The sequence below is a fragment of the Canis aureus genome, chromosome 26 (assembly GCF_053574225.1).
Source record: "Canis aureus isolate CA01 chromosome 26, VMU_Caureus_v.1.0, whole genome shotgun sequence".
In the NCBI taxonomy this organism is placed as follows: Eukaryota; Metazoa; Chordata; class Mammalia; order Carnivora; family Canidae; genus Canis; species Canis aureus.
In genome coordinates, this window is record NC_135636.1 from 10,127,392 (window position 1) to 10,150,219 (window position 22,828).

Below are 22,828 nucleotides of genomic sequence, written 5' to 3' on the forward strand. Positions count from 1 at the left end.
GCTGAGCCACTCAGGTGCCCCTCGTTCAACGGACTTCTTGCTAATGGCAAAAAAGGAAATGTGCCCTTGTGACAGTAAGACATGGGGCAGTCATCATCTTCACACTGTCTAACTCAGTGCCACTAACACGTGACTGGACAGAAGTGCCTCTTGAAGAAACACACATGAAGTGTAAGACCACTCAGGAACTGTGGTAGATAAAAAGGTCTAACCTGAATCTAATTGCTAATCTAACTTCCACCTTACAGAAAATATAGGAAGGATAGAAACCAGTTCACCACCACTACAAGGAAATAATCGCATACAGCAAGAATATGCAATACTTTATTGCAGAAGACACCAGTGCTTGCTTGGCAAGATCTATTCAACAAATCAATGTCATCAAATAAAACAAGCAAAAACCCCTGAGGAACAGGAAGACGGTTCCAAATTTTAAAAGACTAAGGATAGAGACACCTGGGTGGCTCAGGGGTTGACCGTCTCCCTTTGGCTCAGGGTGTGATCCCAGAGTTCCGGGATTGAGTCCCACATTGGGCTTCCTGCATGGAGTTTGCTTCTTCCTCTGTCTCTGTCTGTCATGAATAAATAAATAAAATCTTAAAAAAAAAAAAAAAAAAGTCTAAGGCTATATTATGCTAGATGCAATACTGGTTAGAGGGTGGAAAAAACCACTCTGAAGGGCATTTGGGGAGAAATTAGGAAAATATGACTAGACATGGATGGTATTAGCAAATTATTGTTTTCTTGGGTTTGCTATAATGTCGTGGTAGGAGAACATCCTTAATTTTAGAAGATGCACACTGAAAGATTAAGTGTCATGACGTCTACAGCATGTTGTTTCAAGGTTCTGGGAAGCATGATAAAGTGAACATGGCAGAGAGATAATGACCAGCTAGATAGAGCAAATAATGCAAAGAAAGAGGACAAGTATAACTATATGTTAACAAGTGCTGACTCTAAATGGTACGTGTGCAGGACTCCTCACACTCTTCTTTAAGCTTCTCTGTATGTTGAATTTATTTCCCCCTCTTTGCATCCTCCAATTCCCATCCCGAAATCTCATGGCTGATCCCTACCGGACACTAGAACAGCTAATCAGCTCATACTGATTCATAAAAATCATCTTCTTAGGCAGATTTTAAGTCTATGGAACATATTTTAGAACCTTCTGACACCCTGCCGGGAATTGGGGGTACAAGTCCCCAAGTACACTGGGGAAATGAGGGACTCCTTAGACAGGCTTTGGGCAGCTACCCGCCTAACCCAAGGGATTACAGGAATATTCTCTTGATCAAATCACTTTGCATCTGGCAACTTCAACAAAAGGTTAACCAAAGTAGTCACTAAGTCAATGTTCACTGCTAATGAAGACAAAGTGAGGATGTGAAAAATGAAATCTGGCATGAGCTTTCACTGTGCCAGGGGCTCTTCTGAGCATTCTACCTGAACTTACTCCTTTAGCTCTTCCAACAGCGCTCGTCAAGTGAGGTACTATTACTATCCCCACTTTCCAGATAAAGACTCAGTTGAATCCCAGAGCATTAAGTATGTTGTCCGGGCCACAAGATTGGCACAGGCAGATCTGTGCCCTTGTATCCATGTCTGGCTCTACACACCACCATCTCGCTGAAGAGAACAAGGGAAGGATGGGATTGGGACAATCCCAGCCCAGAACCACCCTGGACAGGCCTCATTGGACCCAATGGTTTGTTCTCCTGGCAGCTAAAATACAAGCAGAAGAAGTGAGCCACCAGCAAAACCACCTCACCACCAGTGTAGTGTAACTTAACTGAGTTCACATATTCTGAAAATTTCTTACCCAAAGAACACAGCTATCTGTATACACAACAGTGTCATTCATGCCCAACCAATTCAAAATGGTCTCTGAGAAGTGAGACAAAGGTTTGTCCCTAAGGGCAACAAGCACAGAGGTTTATTCCTGAAGGATCTTGCTGAATGCCTAGATGGTTAAAAAGAACAGGTGTGTGGCTCACTGGTAGACACACAAGGACAGTGGGGTTAGGGGAACCTGGGCTCTAGCTCCTCTGTTATCAGCTCTGTCTTGCCTAGACAGCAAGATACTTGGCTCCTCTGACCCTCTCTCTGACCCTCTAGATAGATGGATGGACAGACAGGTATAACACCACATCTCAGAGCTGTGGTCATCATCAAGAGCTGACCCTTCTCCCCTCATCAAAGACACATCCCGACAAGTGACAGGATCTAAGGCTACCCTGCTCTGACGTTTCTAATGGGTTAAATCCTGAGGCATAGGAGATGAGGATGATGGAGCTTTCCTTACGTTTTCTGACACACATGGTCCTTTCACATTCAGAGACACACAAGGACCAATGGCTCCTGCAACTTTCAGTTCCCGAGAAGTCTAAAAGGGAAATACACAAGAATATAAAGTTAAAATTCATGCAGAACTGCACTCCCACAAAAGACATAGCTAAAACTTCCAGGAAAAATAGGGCACCATTATCATTCCACCAATAAGAAATCCTACGTGGATCATGCTCTTACAAGCTTTTCCATGCCCACTATGATCTGATGCAAACTTTAATAAAATTCTCCTTTTAAACTGCATTAACTTTGTTCCAAATATGATGCAGCATTTTCAACTCTCCCACCTTTGAAATTTTTTTTAAACAAAGGATTTGCTTTACTTTTTTTTTTTCTAAGTTTATTTACTTAAGTAATCCCTATACCCAACATGGAGCTCAAATTCACAACCCCGAGATTAAGAGTCTCATGCTCTTCTGACTGAGCCAGCCAGGTAGTCCCCCGACTTTGAAATGATTATACCCATAGAAAATAATTCTAACAATACTACATTTTTGGGGGCAGCCCCGGTGGCACAGCGGTTTGGCACCGCCTGCAGCCTGGGGTGTGATCCTGGAGACCCGGGATCAATTCCCACATCGGGCTCCCTGCATGGAGCCTGCTTCTCCCTCTGCCTGTGTCTCTGCCTCTCTGCCTCTCTCTCTCTGTGTCTATGAATAAAATAAATAAAATCTTAAAAAAAAAAAACACTACATTTTTCCCAATCCCATAAATAATTACTTATAATTTCTCATCAGTGAATATACTGTTTTATGTTACTTTAAAATTACTTAATTCATAAACTCCAACATAAAGACAAGGCCAATATACTTCAACTTTAAAAGCTCAATTCGTGGGGATCCCTGGGTGGGTCAGCGGTTTAGCGCCTGCCCAGGACGTAATCCTGGAGTCCTGGGATCAAGTCCCACATCAGGCTCCCTGCATGGAGCCTGCTTCTCCCTCTGCCTGTGTCTCTGCCTCTCTAAAGAAATAAAATCTTAAAAATAAATAAATAAATAAAAGCTCAATTCGTTAGAGTAAAGTCTGTTCAACTTAAAAAAATAATAATTCAAACATTCGAGAAGACTGTTTAATCTAAATGATTTAATGAGGGGATCCCTGGGTGGCTCAGCGGTTTGGCACCTGCCTTTGGCCCAGGGCGCGATCCTGGAGTCCCGGGATCGAGTCCCGCGTCGGGCTCCTGGCATGGAGCCCGCTTCTCCCTCCTCCTGTGTCTCTACCTCTCTCTCAATCTCTGTGTCTATCATGAATAAATAAATAAATAAATCTTTTAAAAAAATAATAAAAAAATAAAAGATTTAATGATTATCTCCAATTCTCAAAGCAGTAATGCTAATCCTATCATGTAACAGCTCCTTCTAATGTTTTCTCAAGAAAAAAACAAGATCACGCTCATAGTGCTGCATTATTTTCCTGTTCTCTGGCTGGCCTGCAGGCAAGTGCTACTAAATATCAACACAGTTCTGTGAATGCGGTGACCCATGTGGGCAAGGCAGGGTGGAGGGGCACTCAACACCATGTGGTTGCCTCTGTGCTCAGGCCCCACCCTTCTTAGATGGGCTGTCCTAGAGCAGAGCCTGCAGGGGAATCAGACAGCACTTTGGAACGTTAATTAATATACAGGTCATCTTCAAGAAGCAAAGGGACAGAATCAATATACCTTGTTCAACTATTTTGCTGGGAACCTTTTAATTTACCGTTAGATGCCTGTGTCCAGCAAATTAGGCTTCTACAAATCTGACTACCAAGAACACTAATCCTCCGTTCAAGAGTTAGAAAGCCATCATACCTTCACTTCCAATGTAGCACCAAATGCCATGCGGAAATCTCCATTGAAATCTTTACTAAAAATTCTTTGGAACGTCTGTTTGAAGAGAGAAGTGTTGAAAGAGTCTCCCATCACCATGTGGCCTCTAGAAAGAAAAGAAGAAAGTGAATGTTTAGGATGAATGAATGCCATTCAGATGCTTCCTTGGTGTTCACAATAGTAACTGAAAGAAGGAAAAAAAACCACATCCATGAAGGTGCTACTAACTCAAATGGGAGATGGCAAGTTCAATTTGTACTTAGAAGAGACACTGTTTTCAAAATATCAAAGACAGGACTCTCTAGAACAGTTCTAAATCTTCACCACAGTGATGGTTACACACATCTATAGGTGGTACAGTCTCATACTATGGATACCCACACGTTAAAAAAAATGAGCACCGACACAAACTGGTGAAATCCAAGTAGGGACTATAATACAGTTCTTTTTATCATACCAATGTCAGTTCCTGGTTGGGACACTGCACTACAGTTCTGTAAGATGCTACCGCTGGGAGCTGCCAGGTAGAATAGTATGGGCAGGCCTCTCTGTACTATTTTTGTAATTTCTTGTGAATCTGAATTATTTCAAAAGAAAGAGTAAACAAAAAAACCCTTCACTGATAAACCCACAGGCTTAACAGGTTATCTACTGAGAAAACGAGTCCAGCTCACCTCATTCTCCTCTGGTAGGGGAAATACCCAAGCCTGCCGGAAATCCTTCTCAAGTTAATTCACTGCCTCAAAACACTGAGTCTTCGGCTGTACGTGAATTATTATATTCTAGCCTTTTTGGAGTTAGAGGAAAATACTGTTCAAAATTTCAGTTCACATATTTGGGCAGATAAACACAGCATGATGCCAGCTATGTATCCAATTCTTATCAAACAGGATTTCAGAACTGGGCAGAACACAAATTCATCTGGTTCAGGTATCTCAGAATGCCTGACCCCTCCAGGGACAGAGAGGGCTCTTTGGCCCTAAATGTCCACCCTTCTCTCCTTCCTTAGTCATGGGACCGATGGTTCCCTGGAAAAAAAACCCTACATTTCCCAGCCTGCCTTGCATGTGGCCATGTAACTCAGCTTCGTTGGAAACATCCTTTGTGATTTGTAGGGGGCATTCTCATGGGAAGGTGCAGGTCTTTCCCTCCTGCTGCTCAAATATAGTGAGAGCCCAGTTACCATCCTGGACTGCAGGCAGCACATAAAGGTGGAAGAGCCACATAGGAAGGGCCTCAGCCCCAATGATGCTGAGTGATGATGAAATCAATATCCCAGCCCTGGCTGCCAACCTGTTGCACTCACAAACCTAATCCTGACTCACACCAACTCTCTACAACACACCTGCCACGTTATCACATAGACCACATTTGAACTCCTGCAGCATCAGAGCGCACGCCCTCCACAGGCAGTCCATTCCAGGCATGGATAGTGCAGAGGCTTAATAAGGTCTTTCTTCATACTGGGTGAAATTCTATTTCCCAGCAACTCCTATCACTGGTTCTAGTTTTCCCCTTTGGTGACATATACAACCAACAAATCTGATGCCCTCTTCATAGAAGAGGCCTTTGATTATTGAATACAGATCTCACACCCTATGTGTCTTCAGTGGTATCTTTTCTAGATCCTTCAATCATTCTCCTTATGACAGTTTCAAGTCCCCTTCACCACACTTACCACTTGCCTTTGAACATCCCCAGTTCCTCTATACAACCTTTTGAAACCGAAATACTCAGAATGGAAGACAATCTAATCTGGGCGTGCCTGGCACCAAGAAAACCAAAACTATAATCTTCTCTGAAGATAATTAATTCCTGTAACAGCTTATGATCACCTTACCTTTGCTGGAAAGTCTTCCCAAACAGCTAGTTCACACTGAACCACAACTAAAACCTCTGCGACTGTTTTTTTAATATCACTGCTGACAGATTTCCCCAATACCATATTTGTGCAACGAGTTATGTGACCAAAATACCAAGTCATTCAGGAGTCAAAGACCCCACTGAGATTCTGATGGAAATGATGGCAGGAGAGAAAGGGGGAGAGAGAGAGAGAGGGTGAGAGATGAACTCTGGTATATAAACTTGAAGATGTTCACAAATATAGCGAAGCTTTTCCGTGGATGCTCTACGACAAAAGCTTGTGGTAGGAATTCATCTTATCAAATGTGGCTCACTGGTATAGCTATGTCAGTGTCATTTGATCACCTAACACATTTGCTGCTCTCTGGGACTGCTTCGGGTGACTTGAGTTCTGCCTTCTGTATGTCCCTTCTTTACTCATGAGGACCAGCAGTGTCACCTGGGAGATTGTTAGAAATGCAGAATCTCAGAAACACCCCACAGCTCTATGCCAGTACTTCTCAAACTGCTCTGTGCATATCACCTAGGATCTTATTCAAATGCAGATTTTGAGACAAAAGGTCTAAGGGAAGCTCGCTCGAGATGCTACATTCCCCAGGAATATACAAGCTCTCACAGGAGGCTGATGCTGCCTGTGTTCAACCACACTCAGATCACTAAGGGTCCACCCAGTGGTTCTCAAACTCCACTTCATGTTAGAAACACCCAGGGGAGGTTAACAAATGCTGATGCTGGGTCACACCTCATCCTAACTGCCATTAGAGTCTCTGAGGGACAAGACTCAAAACAAAAGTAGCTTTTTGGGATCCCTGGGTGGCGCAGCGGTTTGGCTGCCTGCCTTTGGCCCAGGGCACAACCCTGGAGACCCAGGATCGAATCCCACATCGGGCTCCGGGTGCATGGAGCCTGCTTCTCCCTCTGCCTGTGTCTCTGCCTCTCTCTGTGTGACTATCATAAATAAATAAAAATTAAAAAAAAAAAAAAAAAGTAGCTTTTTAAGCTCCCCAGGGGCAGTCCTGGTAGCCCAGCGGTTTAGCGCTGCCTTCAGCCTGGGGTGTGATCCTGGAGACCAGGGATCGAGTCCTGCGTCGGGCTCCTTGCACGGAGCCTGCTTTTCTCTCTCTCTCTCTCTCTCTCTCTCCACCCCCCTCACTCTCTGTCATGAATAAATAAAAAATAAAATATTAAAAAAATAAATAAATAAATAAAGCTCCCCAGGAGAGCTCCACATGGAGCATGGAGCCTTACAAAAAAATAATAAAGCTCCCTGGAAGATGCTGGTGTACAGCCTGCTTCAGACCAGTAGTGCACACCAGCAGTTCCCATACTCACATGCACCAGAATCCCCTGGACAGCGTATGAAAGATGACTGTTGGGCTGCATCTCCAGAATCTGACTCAGCAAGCTGGAGTGACACCCAAGGAGGTACACTGCTATTCAGTCCCCAGGGGACCCTGAAGGTTGCTGGTGAGGCCCTATCATACTTGGGGAACTACAGCTCTCCGCTGTGGCCTGTCTGCGTGATACAGACTTAGGTGCTAAGCATGTCCTGCCATGCACCCTCTAGGCTGAACATGTGCTCCATGCTGGTCATGACATACGGTTACTAAGTCAGGTCGAAGGGTCTCCTAATGCGCTGGCATTCAGACTGGACTCCTTCCCCTTCTTGCAAGGAAGTGGCTTGCTGAAGTACTCTATGCTTACCTACTTTTTTTTTCTTTAAATATTTTATTTATTTATTCATGAGAGACAGAGAGACAGGCAGAGATACAGGCAGAAGGAGAATCAGACTCCACGCAGGGAGCCCGATGTGGGACTCGATCCCGGGTCTCCAGGATCACACCCTGGGCCAAAGGCGGCACTAAACCACTGAGCTAGCCGGGCTGCCCTACTTTTTTTTTTTTTTTTTTTTAAGATTTTATTTATTTATTTATTCATGAGAGACAGGGAGAGTGTGAGAACACGCACATGCACAGATGAGCAGGGGGAAGGGGCAGAGGGAGAAGCAGGAATCAATCCCAGGACCCTGGCATCATAACTTGAGCCGAAGACACTTAACCAACTGAGCCACCCAGGTGCCCCATGCTTGCTTACTTTCTTGCCCTGTTATAGATTCTAGAACAACTCTAAGGAAGAAATGAAGTTACTCTGATAGGATTCATTCATACTGAACCTTACAACCTCCAGCTAATTATTGCTTCTTTCTCCAAGAGGCCCTCCCATACACCCTCCCTGCCACAGACACCACAGCCTGCAACCTTCTGAAAGCTTATCTAAGTCAGCCTTGCACATTCCTATGGTTCCATCACTCACTTCTCTTTCCTTAAAATTACCATTTTAAGGCTCCATTTTCCCAGCTGTTTGCTCTAAACATACCCAGTAAGATTTGCACAACACTTCATTTCCAGAAGTCCAGTCTGATCAAGAGCACAAGCGTAAATATCAATGCAGTGACCATTTGTAGCAGTTCGGTTAGCAAGCATCTCATAATGCTGTGGAAGAGAGAAAAATTACTTTTAGGAAACATTATTCATTAGGTATGCCTTACTATACCAAAGGGATATAACCAAACATAAGAATATGGAGGCCGTTTCCTTTAAATTAAATAAATACATAGTTTTCAATCTCAGAACACTTCTAGCAGTTTTAAGACCACCCACCCTACTGACTTAGAGCTGGGGCATCAACTTAATATCAGCCAAGATCTGGAAGGTCTTCTGGGCAAGAGCAACTTGCTGACCACAAAGCATGACCTCAGCAAAGTAGTTGTCACTCCAGAGCAGCCTAAACTCAGCACTGGGTTACCAGAATTACAGCCTGTGTCCAAGAGCACCTACCTTGGTTGCCTTTTTCATGAAACGTGCATTATCTTTCTCAATATCATGCCAGGAACGAATAGGAACCTTTAATTCATCTCCAACCACCATGCCAGGCCCTTGGGTGGGGGGCCCCCCAGTAAACAACATAATCCTGGCTCCCGTGTTTGGAAAAGTGCCCTACAACAGTAAATAGCAACATTTTAGAAACATATAGCCCATCCCAAGTATGCTTCTACTTCCTTAAAAAAAAAAAAACACACAAACATTTCTCTTCAGCTATGCTGAATACTGATGATAGTGCAAAGTAACACAGATGACAGTGCAGGGAAGCAGCCCTCTATCTTCCAACCTGAGGGCTTTGTACACTTTTATTAATTCACTTTGAGTACTTGCCATTGCCCTAATGGCCTTGTGTTTCTCATGAAAACTTCTGGCATTTTCAAAACAGCATGGGGCTCCTTCATTGCAGATAATAATAATGACCAAAGTGATTTCCGATAAATTAATGCAGTTGAGTGATTTAGGTCACAACTAATTTTCAAACAAGACTAGTAAATACAACTTGTGAGAACAAGTTTGCACAGTCTGAGGCGCCCTGGTAAATTCTGAGTTACCTCCAACAGGCCAACAGCAATGGACAAAGCAACACCAGTGGATCGCAAAGGTCTCTTCCCCTGAGTCACAGGCCATGGGTCCCTCTGCAGCTCCCCAAGGAGATCAGTGAGGTTCATGTCAATCTTGTGAACAGGCTGCAGAAATCTGTATGATTTTCAATGGACACATCAATCCTGGTTTAATAAAGCACTCTGGTCTTTAATCCTAGGTGACACAGAGTTCTTCAAGAAAATTAGAGTAGTAAAGATTTGCACCTTTTTCTCTTCAAAGCAATTTTATTCAAGAATATAATTCAAAGCTTAATATATAGCAATTTATATACATAGCATGGGGGAAAAAAAGAATTTTAATAAGAACAAATCAGTTTAATTAAATTTTAATCAGCCAAGAAATCCTAAAGACAGGTCTAACTTGAATTCAATCCATGTAAAGTTCCTATATGTGGACCACCTTCATTGTATTTTTTTTTTTTTAAGATTTATTTAATCTAGGAGGAGAGAGAAGGAGAGTGCATGCACAAGCAGGGAGAGTGGGGGAACCAGGATGGAGGAGTGGGGAAATCTCCAAGAGACTCTGCTGAGTGCAGGGGGAGGTGGGGTGGGGATTGGGGGGCAACTTGGAGCTAAATCTCACAAACCTGAGATCATGACCTGAGCTGAAATAGAATCAGGCAATAAACCAACTGCGCCACCCAGGTGCCCCCACTTTCACCATTCTAAAGATCCACTTTAAAATGATTCTCAAGTGTTTCTCTTGAGCCTTAGGAGTAACTAGAGAAAAGCACTGGTTTCTTACCACAGTAAGTGGCTGTCCCCAGCATGTCAGGCAATGCATTTTATCATGTTTGCTATTAACCCAGCCCCAGGCAGTCTCAGGCACTCAAAGGGCTGAGGGAAGGAAGTGCCTGGTCTCAGGTTTGCTGGAGGACATCCCACAGAAGCCTTTTGAGTTTTCCTAGTTTTACTTAAGACTTAGAAAGGACAAGAGCCGCATGTAAGAGGACAGGAAGACTGGAAGACAGTGATCTCAAAACATCTGTGATGATATGACACTAACTGGAAAAACATTCTGAGCAAATCTACCGACACAAATGCATATACACATGTATGTGTACATACACAATTTAGCTATGACTTTCAAACATATAATGATGTTATATACATCATTAAACATTAAATATTGTTGCACTTAATCATTTATTTTTTTTCTTTAAAAATAAGGAAATAAATAAAAATAAAAGTTGTAATGTTTTTCTTTCTTCACTCCACTCCAGTGGATTGCCCTGCATACTACTATGTGTGCAACATTCTGTTAGTAGCTCACCTGCTTGAAACAAAAGGGTGCTCCTGTGGTGGACCAGGTCTCGCTTGCTGCATGGGCACGGCAGGCTTGGTGAGGCCCAGCATATCCTTAAAAAAAAAAAAAAAAAAAAAAAAGGCCTCATGTCCCATACCACTAGAGTGAATGACTAATTAATGTTTAAGCATTCTCCCTCTTCCTGCTTGTGTACGAACAAGGCACAAACCTGTATTTGTTTTGCAGTTAAATCCTTTGTCCCTCGGAAGACATAACTTTTGGAGATTCCTTCACAACTGAGTTCATGAACCTGCACCATCCTCCCAAATGTGATCAAACCCACCAGGGCATCTGGAGGAAGGAGACTCAGGGACATTTGCAGGGATTCTTTGAGTGCTTGAAGGTCATCTTCTTCTAGGCACGTGTCAACCACATAGAGGAATATCAGAGGGGACTGAGCACCTCGCTTTGTGCAAAGAAACAGGATATGATGATTAGTACACAGGCAGACAAAACCAGCTCTTTTTAGAGCAAATCAGGTATGTCAATAACAAGTCTATATCTACATTTACTGTCAGGGAAAAAGGACATCTAACTAACTTCTACTCACATCTCATTACATGACAGGTTACACTAAAACAAACTAAATGTAAAAACTATTTCTCTCCAACAATTCATTCTACATTTCTGAATGCCTTCCATGTGCCAGAAACTGTTCCAGGTCCTGGGATACATCAGTGAGCCAAAGAACAAAGATCCCTGCCTGCCTCAAGCAGCTGACTTTCTGGAATGGAGAGGGTAAGGGATGTAGGACTAAACATAGGGGGCAGGTTCTGATATTACTTAGGAGGTCAGGACAGCCTCATTAAGAAAGTAACATGACAGCAAAAACCCTGAGGAGAGGGAGGGAGCAATACAGCCTAAGGAAGAGCTAGAGGCGGCCCACAGGCAGGAGCATTCCTGAAAGTTCAAGGAAAGTCATGAGGCCTATTTGGCTGAGTGAGAATATTAATACAAGTTGAGGTCCAAGTGGTAACACAGGGCTGGTCCACACAGAGCTTTGACAACTATATCTTACTCTGGGTGAAAGAGAGCCATTTTCACCACTGGAGGTTTCTGAACACAAAGTAACATGACATGTTTTTTAAGAATTACTCTGGCTTCTGGGTTAAGAATAAAATATAGGTGGGAACGGATTAAATCATGGAGAAGGGTTAAGAGACTGCCAGTAATCTAAGTGAGAGGCAGTGGCTGACCCAAGACAAAAGCAGTGGGAGGAAAGAAGTGGTTGGACTGTGGATAGATCCTGAATATAGACCCAATGGGATTTCCTCATGGATTAGAGACGGAATGCATGAGAAAGAGAAGTCAAGAATGAAACTAAGGTTTTTGACCTTGACTACAAGATGCAATACCATCACAAAGCTGGAGAAGGCTGAGGGGAACAGGTGCTGAACTCAATCACTAGTCTTCTATCAAGACTGCAAGTAATCCCAGTACATGCACACACACCATGATCATGTGTTCAGGATCCTGCTGCCCTCACAGCTTTAAACTGCCCAGAAGGGTAAGGGATAGAAAAGATGAATTATTTCAGGAGAAAGTCAATGTTTAACACAGCTCATTAAACGCATGACAAAGAAGTTACCTGTAACACATACTCAATTGTAGAAAACTGGGGCATTAATTCAGCAGGCTGATTCACCTCGGATATGCCTGTGTAAGCAGGAGGAAACTGAAGGGAGGAAAACAAAGCAATCTTTTACTAGGGCTGAAATATATTTATGCTATACCTTTTATTCTCCATTCATAAAAATAGGTAACAACCACATTTTAATTCTGAAAGTGTAAAATATATATCATGCAGACTCAGTTCTTCAGTTCTCATCCCACTAAATCAGAGCCTACGTTTAAATATACATATATATCAGATATCAAAAAAATTTTTTTAAGATTTTATTTATTTGACAGAGAGAGCCTAGAGCACAAACGGAGGGACAGCAGAGAAAGAGGAGAAGGAGCTCCCTGCTGAGCAGGAAGCCTGATGTGGGGCTCAACCCCAGACTCTGGGATCATGACCTGAGCCAAAAGCAGATGCTTAACCAACTGAGCCACCCAGGCACCCCTAAAATATCAAAATTTAACTCAATAACCCAGCCTTATATTTATATCCCATTGTAACTTTTTAAAATGCAGTTTTAGGGTATGTAGTAACTTCTAGATGATTAAAAAATGCATTGTTATAAACCATTTCCTCAGTGTCGCCCTGCAAATTAAGGGCTCGGATTTTGGCTGTCTCAACAATAGTTTATGTGGAAATCTAACGTGTTTATTTGGGTTTATTATTTTAGCTGTTATCAATAAATAATGCATGTACATTGTAGAAAAACTAGCAAGTACAGAAAATATAAGGAACAGGAAAAGGGGTGCCTGCTCAACTTATTATCACAAGCCCTTTGTCTTTAAAACTTTCTGCAAACATTTGACATTCACAGATTGTAGATTTTTCCCTAATTTTTTTTATTGTGGTAAAATACATATACATTTTACTATATTAATCTTTGTTCAGTGTACAGTTCAGTGGTCTTAAATATTCATGTTGTACAACCACCACCACCATTCATCTCCAGAATTCTTTTCATTTTGCAAAACTGAAACTCTGAACCTGTAAACATCTCTCCCTTATCTTCTCCCCTAAATGACCTGATACTAGTCTCTCATTAAATTTATAATTTGCAAATATCTTTGCCTATTCTGTACACTGCCTTTTTACTCTGCTGACATTGTTTTTTGATGCCTTAGAATTTTCACAATAAATTAACACTATGGGGCACCTGGCTGGCTAGGTACAGAAAGTGTGGGACATTTGATCTCTGGGTTGTAAATCCAAGCTCCACACTGGGTGTAGATTATTTAAAATTAAAATTAAAATTTTTTTAAACAGTTTTTTTTTTTTTTTTCTTTATGATAGTCACAGAGAGAGAGAGAGAGAGAGAGAGAGGCAGAGACACAGGCAGAGGGAGAAGCAGGCTCCAAGCACCGGGAGCCCAATGTGGGATTCGATCCCGGGTCTCCAGGATCGCGCCCTGGGCCAAAGGCAGGCGCCAAACCGCTGCGCCACCCAGGGATCCCAAAATTAAATTTTTTTAAAGATTTTATTTATTTATTTGACAGAGCAATAAAGGGAAAGAGAGAGCACAAGAATAGGGAGTACCAGAGGGAGAGGGAGAAATAGACTCCCTGCTAAGCAGGGAGCCCAATGTAGGGCTCGATCCCAGGACCCTGAGATCATGACCTGAGCCAATGGCAGATGCTTAACCAACTGAGCCACTCAGGTGCCCCTTAAAATTAAAATCTTAAAAATTATATAAACACAGACCTCGATTCTGAATGTAGTAGGGCATGGCTAAGTCTTTAAAATTTGCATATACTTCTGAATCTCTTGTGGAGGTAAATTTTGTTTGTTTGTTTGTTTTTTAATTTTTATTTATTTATGATAGTCACAGAGAGAGAGAGAGAGAGAGAGAGAGAGAGGCAGAGACATAGGCAGAGGGAGAAGCAGGCTCCATGCACCGGGAGCCCGACGTGGGATTCGATCCCGGGTCTCCAGGATCGCGCCCTGGGCCAAAGGCAGGCGCTAAACCGCTGCGCCACCCAGGGATCCCATGGAGGTAAATTTTGAATGGTATGTGCTTCTAATTTCCAGGCCTATACTTAGTACATTGATTGGTCTACTCATCACTGGGCTTACTGTGTGATGTATCTGAGAATGAAACTGTTAATTATAATCAAATATAAGAATAAATAAATGCATCTTATTAATATCTTAAGATTACTAGAGCATTGTATACTATGTTGGGAACAACTAATTTTTCTCTAACTTTACTGAGATATATCTCATATACCATAAAAATTCACTCTTTTAAATATATAATTCAATGATTTTTAGTAAACGTGCAAAGTTGTACAAAGATCAACACAATCCAGTTTTAGAATCATAGGCATAGTTTATTTTAACCAGAGGTTTCTCTCATCATTTTTGAGCTCTTCTAGATTAGTTTCAAAATTTTTAAATCAAAAGAGGCTTAACACTGGTACCTGAACCCTAAAAATTACAAAGATCAAAAAATGAAAATTTAGTAATGTACACTATCCAATTAGAATAAACTAAAGTCAAATGAAATACAGACAACGTTATCTGTTATCTTACGGTAACATACTCACTACTAAAGAGCACATAAAAAAAGTGATTTCTATGTCCCTCCACACTAAATGATAAAAACCCACATAACGAAACTGAGTTGCTGTTCAACAGAGAAATCACAAATGTTCCACGTTCAATGATGCTTAACAAAAGCTATCACCTTGAGTTCAGCAGAAATTGAAGACTACCACAGCAGACATAAATTCAACCTCACTTAATTTTTTTTAGAATTGTTCCACTAAAATGAAACACAGAAAAACTTTTTTAAAAAATTCACATACCTGATTTCTTTGGAAACAGAAATTACAGGCCCAAAGTTTTGCTCGATAATCAACCTGACTGTGAGAAAAATAAATATTACAGCTAAGTACCATTTTCATTGTTAATGTAGAAAGCATTCAAATGCAATCCTCAAGTTCAGTAAATCACATAAATATATTTCTGTGCATGTGCATGAATGGATGGAGGTATGCAAAATCCCCACTGCAGTTAAGAGTTCTGACTACTAGGTACACCAAAAATGTCCTCCCTACCGTACAATGAAATTAGTAAATCTTTTTTTATTTTTTCTCATTTTCTTGATAATATTTAAAATTTCAGGGCAGCCCCGGTGGCTCAGCAGTTTAGCGCCGCCTGCAGCCTGGGGTGTGATCCTGGAGACCCGGGATCGAGTCCCACGTCGGGCTTCCTGCATGGAGCCTGCTTCTCCCTCTGCCTGTGTCTCTGCCTCTCTCTTCACTCTCTCTGAATGAATGAATAAAAAATCTTTAAAAAAAAAAAAAAAATCTTTAGAAAAAAAAGATTAATATTTAAAATTTCATGATTTTTTATAAATTATAGGTTATTCCCTTTTGGCAACTTATCTTAACATAATCTGCAATTTTTTCCTAAAATCTTTATTAGGCGGATATGTGAAACTCTTAAATTTCAATACTAAAAACACATTTCATGCACAGGAAAAACTTGCCTGACTTTCACCTCACCTAGCTCACTTGAAAAGGTTGGGAGGCATGCTTCTGGGTTGATACACTTCCTAGAACTGGTTAAAGATAATGCTTCAGTTGCTTTTCCCCACCTTTTTACATTTAGAAAGTTAATAAGCAATGGCTATCTCTTCAAAAGGAAGAACAACAGCATCTCACACATAGGAACATTAAGTAACAGCAAGGGGAATGCAATAAAAAAAAATTTCCTCATATAAAAATCTTACCTTTTATTTTTTATTTATTTTTAAAAGATTTTATTTATTTATTCATGAGAGACACAGAGAGAGAGAGAGAGAGAGAGGCAGAGACACAGGCAGAGGGAGAAGCAGGCTCCATGCAGGAAGCCCAATGCAGAACTCGATTCCGGGTCTCCAGGATCACACCCTGGGCCAAAGGCGGCGCTAAACCACTGAGCCACCCGGGATGCCCCCAAATCTTACCTTTTAAAGAATATTTGTGATACTCTTCATCTGTCTAAAAAATTCTTTCAGATAATGAATGCCCATATTTAAGAGAAATATCATAGGTCACTATCTCAGTTATAAAAAATTACAATTAACAATTATTAAGAGTTGTGATTTCTTCTGCCTATTACTTCCTACCATACGCCATCACCATACTAGGTAAGTATGAAAAAAACATCTAAAACTTTTCAATTTGGGGGGTGGAAGGGAATGCTTCAAGAGTCATCAATATAATCTACGGTTAAGCCAAAAGCAAACTGAAATTAAAAAAAAAAAAAAAAAGGAAAAGAGTGAATTTTAAATTCTTTCTCTTTACTTCTACCTTTTCCCACAAGTCCCAATTTTATCTGGAGTATTAGGCCAGGGAGACTTTATAAGCATTCACCAACTAAGAATCTCATCACTCACTCATCTCAAATTTGATGACTTGCTCAAATTGAATCAGTGCCCAAAAGTCATAATTTGCTGTATTCTTTTTTTTTACTAGTTTTTATTTATTTATTTATTTATTTATTTATTTATTTATGATTTTATTTATTCATGACAGACAGAGAGAGACAGAGAGAGAGAGAGAGAGGCAGAGACACAGGCAGAGGGAGAATCAGGCTCCATGCAGGGAGCCTGACGTGGGTCTCAATCCCGGGTCTCCGAGATCATGCCCTGGGCTGAAAGCAGGCACTAAACCGCTGAGCCACCGGGGCTGCCCTTCACTAGTTTTAAAAAGAACTCATACCAAAGTGGATTGAGAATAGCTTTGCAAGTTGGCCGGCTACAAAGCACAGGTTCATACTGTACAGGAGGCAGGTCTGGACGTTCTTTCAAAGGAGTAAGGAGACAAGCCAGGGGAACAACCATTCTTGTAGCCTCGAGACGGCTGGACGGCCACACGTTCCAACTAAAGCGCACACCATCTCGTTCTTCATTCTGCTGAATGAACTCCAGATATGTTGCCATAGTCTAAAAAAGAAACTGAAGATAAGCTGTAATTTTATGTGACATTCTCAACTAAATGTCAAAAAAGAGGATGGTCACCTAATGCAATGTTTTTTAAACACTTAGTCTGGAAGAACCAGTCACTATAGCATGACATCTCCCTTCCCTTCCCCAAAAGCCAATTATCTTTGACAATCATTCCTTTCTCAACTCTAGCACTTAAATAAATAAAAGGTGACAGAAGTTTACCCTTATTTGATCATTTTTAAGCTGTAAGTAGTTGATTTCTAACGTAAACCTTCTCATAGATCATACATATCAACCAAGCCAAATCACACATATCAACCAAGCCAATTCCAATTCCCCTTGCCCAAGAATAAGTCTCAAACCCTGTTTCAGCATCCAGCTACCTTCCTCACTGACCCCTTTCCTTCCTTGCTTTATTAGAACACCATAATAAATTTTACATCGCAAGTGATCTTGTTTTGTGCCCTTTCCCCTCCTCTCTTTGTTAACAGTGGAGACCAGAACTGGATGTTGACGTGTGAATCTAATTCATAATGAGAAGCACCACCAGTTCTGAGCCAAAGTATTTCCACTTAGGACCACCAAAATTACAATGCTGTTTGCTATCATACTGAGTGAGTCCTTCACCAGGACTTCTCACCTCACCATGGCTGCTTATGCTCATACTTCAACAAATTCTGGTTAATAAAATAACCACGTAGGGACGCCTGGGTGGCTCAGCAGTTGAGTGTCTGCCTTTGGCTCCAGGTGTGATCCTGGGCTGAGTCCCGTACTGGGCTCCCTGTGAGGAGTCTGCTTCTCCTCTCCCTCTGCCTGTGTCTCTGCCTCTCATGAATAAATAAATGTTTTTTTTTTTTTTAAAGAACAAATAACATAGCCATATAGACTAAGCTTGCAAACCTACACAATGCCAACTCTACCGAATGTCTCACACATTCTGTTTATGTCCTAACACCTAGGCTAAGGCTAACAGACATCTGAGCCACTAGGGTTTAAGGGAACAAGTCCCTCAAGAAAAATGGAAAAACAGGCAAATTAAAGAACCGCATTATTAGTAGCCTCTAGTGCTCACTTCATGCAGTGGTGAATAACTGTCCCTGTTGTTATAAGAAGTGCCATACTGTAAATAACGTGGACTAAAAGAATGATTTTATATGGCTAGAAAAGCAAATGGAAGAATTAGTTTACTACACACAACTCAGACCACAAATATTCCAAATGTTTGCTCTAACTCAAACTCTAAAGCATGTATTTGTTATTTCTGGCAAAGGCAGGAAACAGAAGCACCCTTTACGCAGGAGGCACTTGCGCAGCTTACCTGAGTGGCAAAGGGATGGATAACTCAGGTGGGAATCAGAGCAAGTTCTAATATCACAATTCTCGGCAAGTACCTCTAAAGGCTTCATTAAATAACTGTTTCCCCATTCAAAACAATTCATTATTAAAAGGTACTGGCTCCAACCAAGGTCCCCAAGCAGCTTCGTACTGAAAGCTGCTCTTTCTGTTTCCCACTGCCTCCTCCCCTCCCCTCTTCTAGACAATGGATTCTCAACTCTGGGCACAAAACCAACGGGAGACTTCAGAGGATCAATACACCCCTAGAATTGTGTGCAAGAGCAAATGTGTATTTTTCTAGGGCGGTCGATCATATCATATTCTCAAAGAAGATTATCTGGAAAGGTTAACAGCTGAACGGATGAGTTAAATGAATGAGTAAATGAAAGAACTTGACAGATTTTGTAGCAGTATCTGCCGAAAGAAAAAGAAAAAACGCACACGAAAAACTGAACCGTTCATCCCAACACCGCATAACTTTTCAGGACACAGTGGCCAAGTTTAAACAAAGTTGAATTCTGGAAAGGTAGTCGGAGACCCGGGTTCTAGTTCCAGCTGCCACGAAGCACCAGTCAGTCATTTCACCCGCATTTCGGGTTGCTCAACCGTAAAACGAGAGTCGGATCCTCCCGCACCCGCAACGCGGGCGGTTCCCGACCCAGACGCCCGCCGGCCGCCCCGCCAGGCGAAGAACGCGTCCGCTCAGCGGACCCCTGAGCCACCGGGTGCTTCAGCTCCTCTGCCCGCCGCGAGAAGGCTTCCTCCCGGGAGCAAGCCCCTCGGGCCCCATGGAGGTCCGGCCGGTGCCCTCGGCCCCCTAGCACCCGCGCTCGCACTCACCGGGCAGGAGCCGTTCACCGGCGCGCGCGAGGACCCACCGCTATTAGACCGCGGATCCGGCTCCCACCGCCAAGTCCAGCTCAGCTCTCAGCCCACTGGTCAGCGCCCCTGTGCGTCACACCACGGCGCCGTCCGCTGGCCAATCAACGAGGGCCTCCGCGGCGGAGGAGCGGAAGCAAGACTCTCAGTGAAGCCGCGCCGCCATCTTGGAACAGGGCAAGACAGTGGCCCCTTAGTCCACAAAACCACAATTCCTCAGAACCAAGTTCCTCTGAACGTTCGCACTTCAGAAAACGCCAGTGCTGGGCTGCTTCCTAGGTGCAGCCGGGCCGGCAGGCCTCAAGGATCCGCCCAGATCCGACACGATTACCGCCCCCGTAAGCAGGAAGTCCCTCTCATCGCCTTAGTTACAGGGAAGCGAGAATGATGACGTGTGGCACCGGAAAAAGGAGGGGCGCCGTGCGGAGGAAGCTGAGGCTTGCCGGGAAGAGGGGTCAGCGCGGGCGGGGCGGGGCGGGGCGGCGGGAGACCCGGGTCGCTGGCGCCGGATTTGGGACTTCAACTGGTCAGGGAATGCTTCCTTGAGTTACTAGCAGGTCTCCTCCTCTCCTCGCTGTGTTGGGTTCACGTTCTCTGCAGGGACTGGCACTAGTGCAGTTTACTCTGTCTGTCCCTGCCATCCTTCTCGAGAAGGTGGATGGTTGAGAACTGTCCTACTCTGGCACCCTAGGAGACTACTTTGGGGCGCCCGGGTGGCTCCGCGGTTAAGCGTCTGCCTCCGGCTCAGGCTGTGCTCGCGTCTGGCATCGGGCTCCCCTCTGCCTCTCTCTGTGTGTCTCGTGAATAAATAAGTAAAATCTTAAAAAAAAAACAAAACAAAACTGCTTTCTACAGCCACTACAGGCATTATACACGTTTTCCTAAGTGACAGGAATGAGTACGTTTATTAATCTGACCCAGAGATACAGCCTCTGTGGTATATAAAAATAAGAAGCAAAGCGATATAAACTTAAAATTATGCTTAGAACGAATCTAAGACCTCCAAGAATTACCATTAATCAGTTCAACTTAATACCAGTACAAAATTTTAAATTACCTACAGAACACCAGTTAGTTTTAAGTCGATACACTGTGAAACATAATTGCTCTTTGTTTTTACATAATTATTCTTAATATAAAAAGTTTGTGGAACAATAGCCAAACTGTGGAAGGAGCCTCGGTGTCCAACGAAAGATGAATGGATAAAGAAGATGTGGTTTATGTATACAATGGAATATTACTCAGCTATTAGAAACGACAGATACCCACCATTTGCTTCAACGTGGATGGACCTGGAGGGTATTATGCTGAGTGAAGTAAGCCAGTCGGAGAAGGACAGTGTATGTTCTCATTCATTTGGGGAATATAAATAATAGTGAAAGGGAATAGAAGGGAAGGGAGAAGAAATGTGTGGGAAATATCAGAAAGGGAGACAGAACATGAAGACTCCTAACTCTGGGATCCCTGGGTGGCGCAGCGGTTTGGCGCCTGCCTTTGGCCCAGGGCGCGATCCTGGAGACCCGGGATCGAATCCCACGTCGGGCTCCCGGTGCATGGAGCCTGCTTCTCCCTCTGCCTGTGTCTCTGCCTCTCTCTCTCTCTTTCTCTCTCTCTCTCTATCATAAATAAATAAAAATTAAATAAAAGACTCCTAACTCTGGGAAACGAACTAGGGGTGGTGGACGGGGAAGAGGGCGGGGGGTGGGGGTGAATGGGTGACGGGCACTGAGGGTGGCACTTGACGGGATGAGCACTGGGTGTTATTCTGTATGTTGGCAAATTGAACACCAATAAAAAATAAATTTATTTTAAAAAGTTTGTGGAATAATGATTCAGTTCTGTGGAACAAATTTACATTTTGCATGTTCCTACAACATTATGCCAGAATACTGTTAGATTATTCCATTATGATTTTTTTAAAGATACATAATCTGCAATCATTAGTGACAAAGACAATCTAAGAAAGATGAAAGTTGAGGCCATTACCTTTTTTTTTTTTCTCCTCAAAGGAAGAGTCAACTACCTTGTGAGTGTGAAGAAATACAAATCTTAAAACAAATCTTGAGGAAGGATAGATCCTTTTTCACCCCATGGTTCCTGTTAAAGGAGTGTCATTGTTTATTGAACTAAAAAGCACTAAACAAGCAATCTCTAGGCTACAGAATGCCTCTGCTTGTTTTAATTTATATTTAAATTTTAAACAGCTTCATTGAGGTATAACTGACACACAGTAAGCTGCACATATTTATAGTATACAATATGTACGTTTTGGCGTCTATCACCACAATCAGGATAATGAACCTGATTAAGGTTTCCCTGTGTTTCTGGTATTTTCCATTTTAAATAAGTGGAATTGATATGGTATGTACTCTTTTTTTTGTCTGGCATATTTCACTCAACATAGTTATTTTAAGATTGATCTATGGTGATCTATGGTGTTGTGTGTTTTAGTTATTCATTCCTTCTGAAGTGAATAAGGTTACATTTAAAATTCAATGATACTGAACTTTTTAGAGAAAATTCAGAGTTTTTTTTTTTTTAATTTTTTTAATCTATTTATGATAGTCACACAGAGAGAGAGAGAGAGAGAGAGGCAGAGACACAGGCAGAGGGAGAAGCAGCCTCCATGCACCGGGAGCCCGATGTGGGATTCGATCCTGGGTCTCCAGGATCACGCCCTGGGCCAAAGGCAGGCGCCAAACCGCTGCGCCACCCAGGGATCCCTGAGAAAATTCAGAGTTTAAGGTCCAAGAAGAAAGAGTATGTCTGGCTCTTCCTAAAGAATGTGGTTGTGCGGTAGTGTATCTTTGATCACCTGCTTGTGTCTGTTCAAAAAATAAATTGCCCAAGAATGTTTCTCAATAACAAATACTGAAACCCATCTGATGTACATGGTAAGTCCATGGGAAGGGCAAGGAATAAAAAGGACTTTCCCGTTCATTCCTGTTTATCTTGTTTATTTTTTTAAATTTTATTTATTTATTTGAGAGAGAAAGAGAGCAGGAGGAGCCTAGGGGCAGAGATTAGAGGGAAGGATAAGCAGATTGCCTGCTGAGCTGGCAAACTGGCTCTGGACTCTACCCCAAGACCCAGAAATCATGACCAAGCCAAAGTCAGCCACTTAACCAACTGATCCACAGAGGTGCCCCACGTTTATTCCCATTTAAAACCATACATGCACACTTTTGCCCACCTCAATATCAAAGATTTGGATAGGAATACTTGGGTGGCTCAGTTAAGGGGCTGACTTCAGC

General features: G+C 42.5%; 1 protein-coding gene across 4 annotated transcripts in view; it reads right to left on the reverse strand.

Annotated features, from left to right (window-relative positions):
- SEC23B (SEC23 homolog B, COPII component) overlaps positions 1-19,963 on the reverse strand; it is a 37,940-nt gene extending 17,977 nt beyond the window's left edge. For 2 of the 4 annotated variants that reach the window (XM_077872024.1, XM_077872025.1), the window contains exons 1-11: positions 19,137-19,504; positions 17,134-17,357; positions 15,232-15,289; positions 12,395-12,481; positions 10,976-11,212; positions 10,774-10,859; positions 9,450-9,594; positions 8,854-9,012; positions 8,393-8,508; positions 4,136-4,259; positions 2,303-2,383 (exon numbers count right to left, since the gene is read on the reverse strand). In XM_077872024.1, coding sequence (XP_077728150.1) covers positions 2,303-2,383; positions 4,136-4,259; positions 8,393-8,508; positions 8,854-9,012; positions 9,450-9,594; positions 10,774-10,859; positions 10,976-11,212; positions 12,395-12,481; positions 15,232-15,289; positions 17,134-17,357; positions 19,137-19,157 — 1,338 coding nt within the window. In that variant the 5' untranslated portion in view covers positions 19,158-19,504. Of the gene's footprint in view, positions 1-2,302; positions 2,384-4,135; positions 4,260-8,392; positions 8,509-8,853; positions 9,013-9,449; positions 9,595-10,773; positions 10,860-10,975; positions 11,213-12,394; positions 12,482-15,231; positions 15,290-17,133; positions 17,358-19,136; positions 19,505-19,535 lie in introns of those variants that run through there. The other 2 variants (XM_077872023.1, XM_077872022.1) reach the window with 2 other exon arrangements.
- Between the last annotated feature and the right edge of the window lie 2,865 nt (positions 19,964-22,828).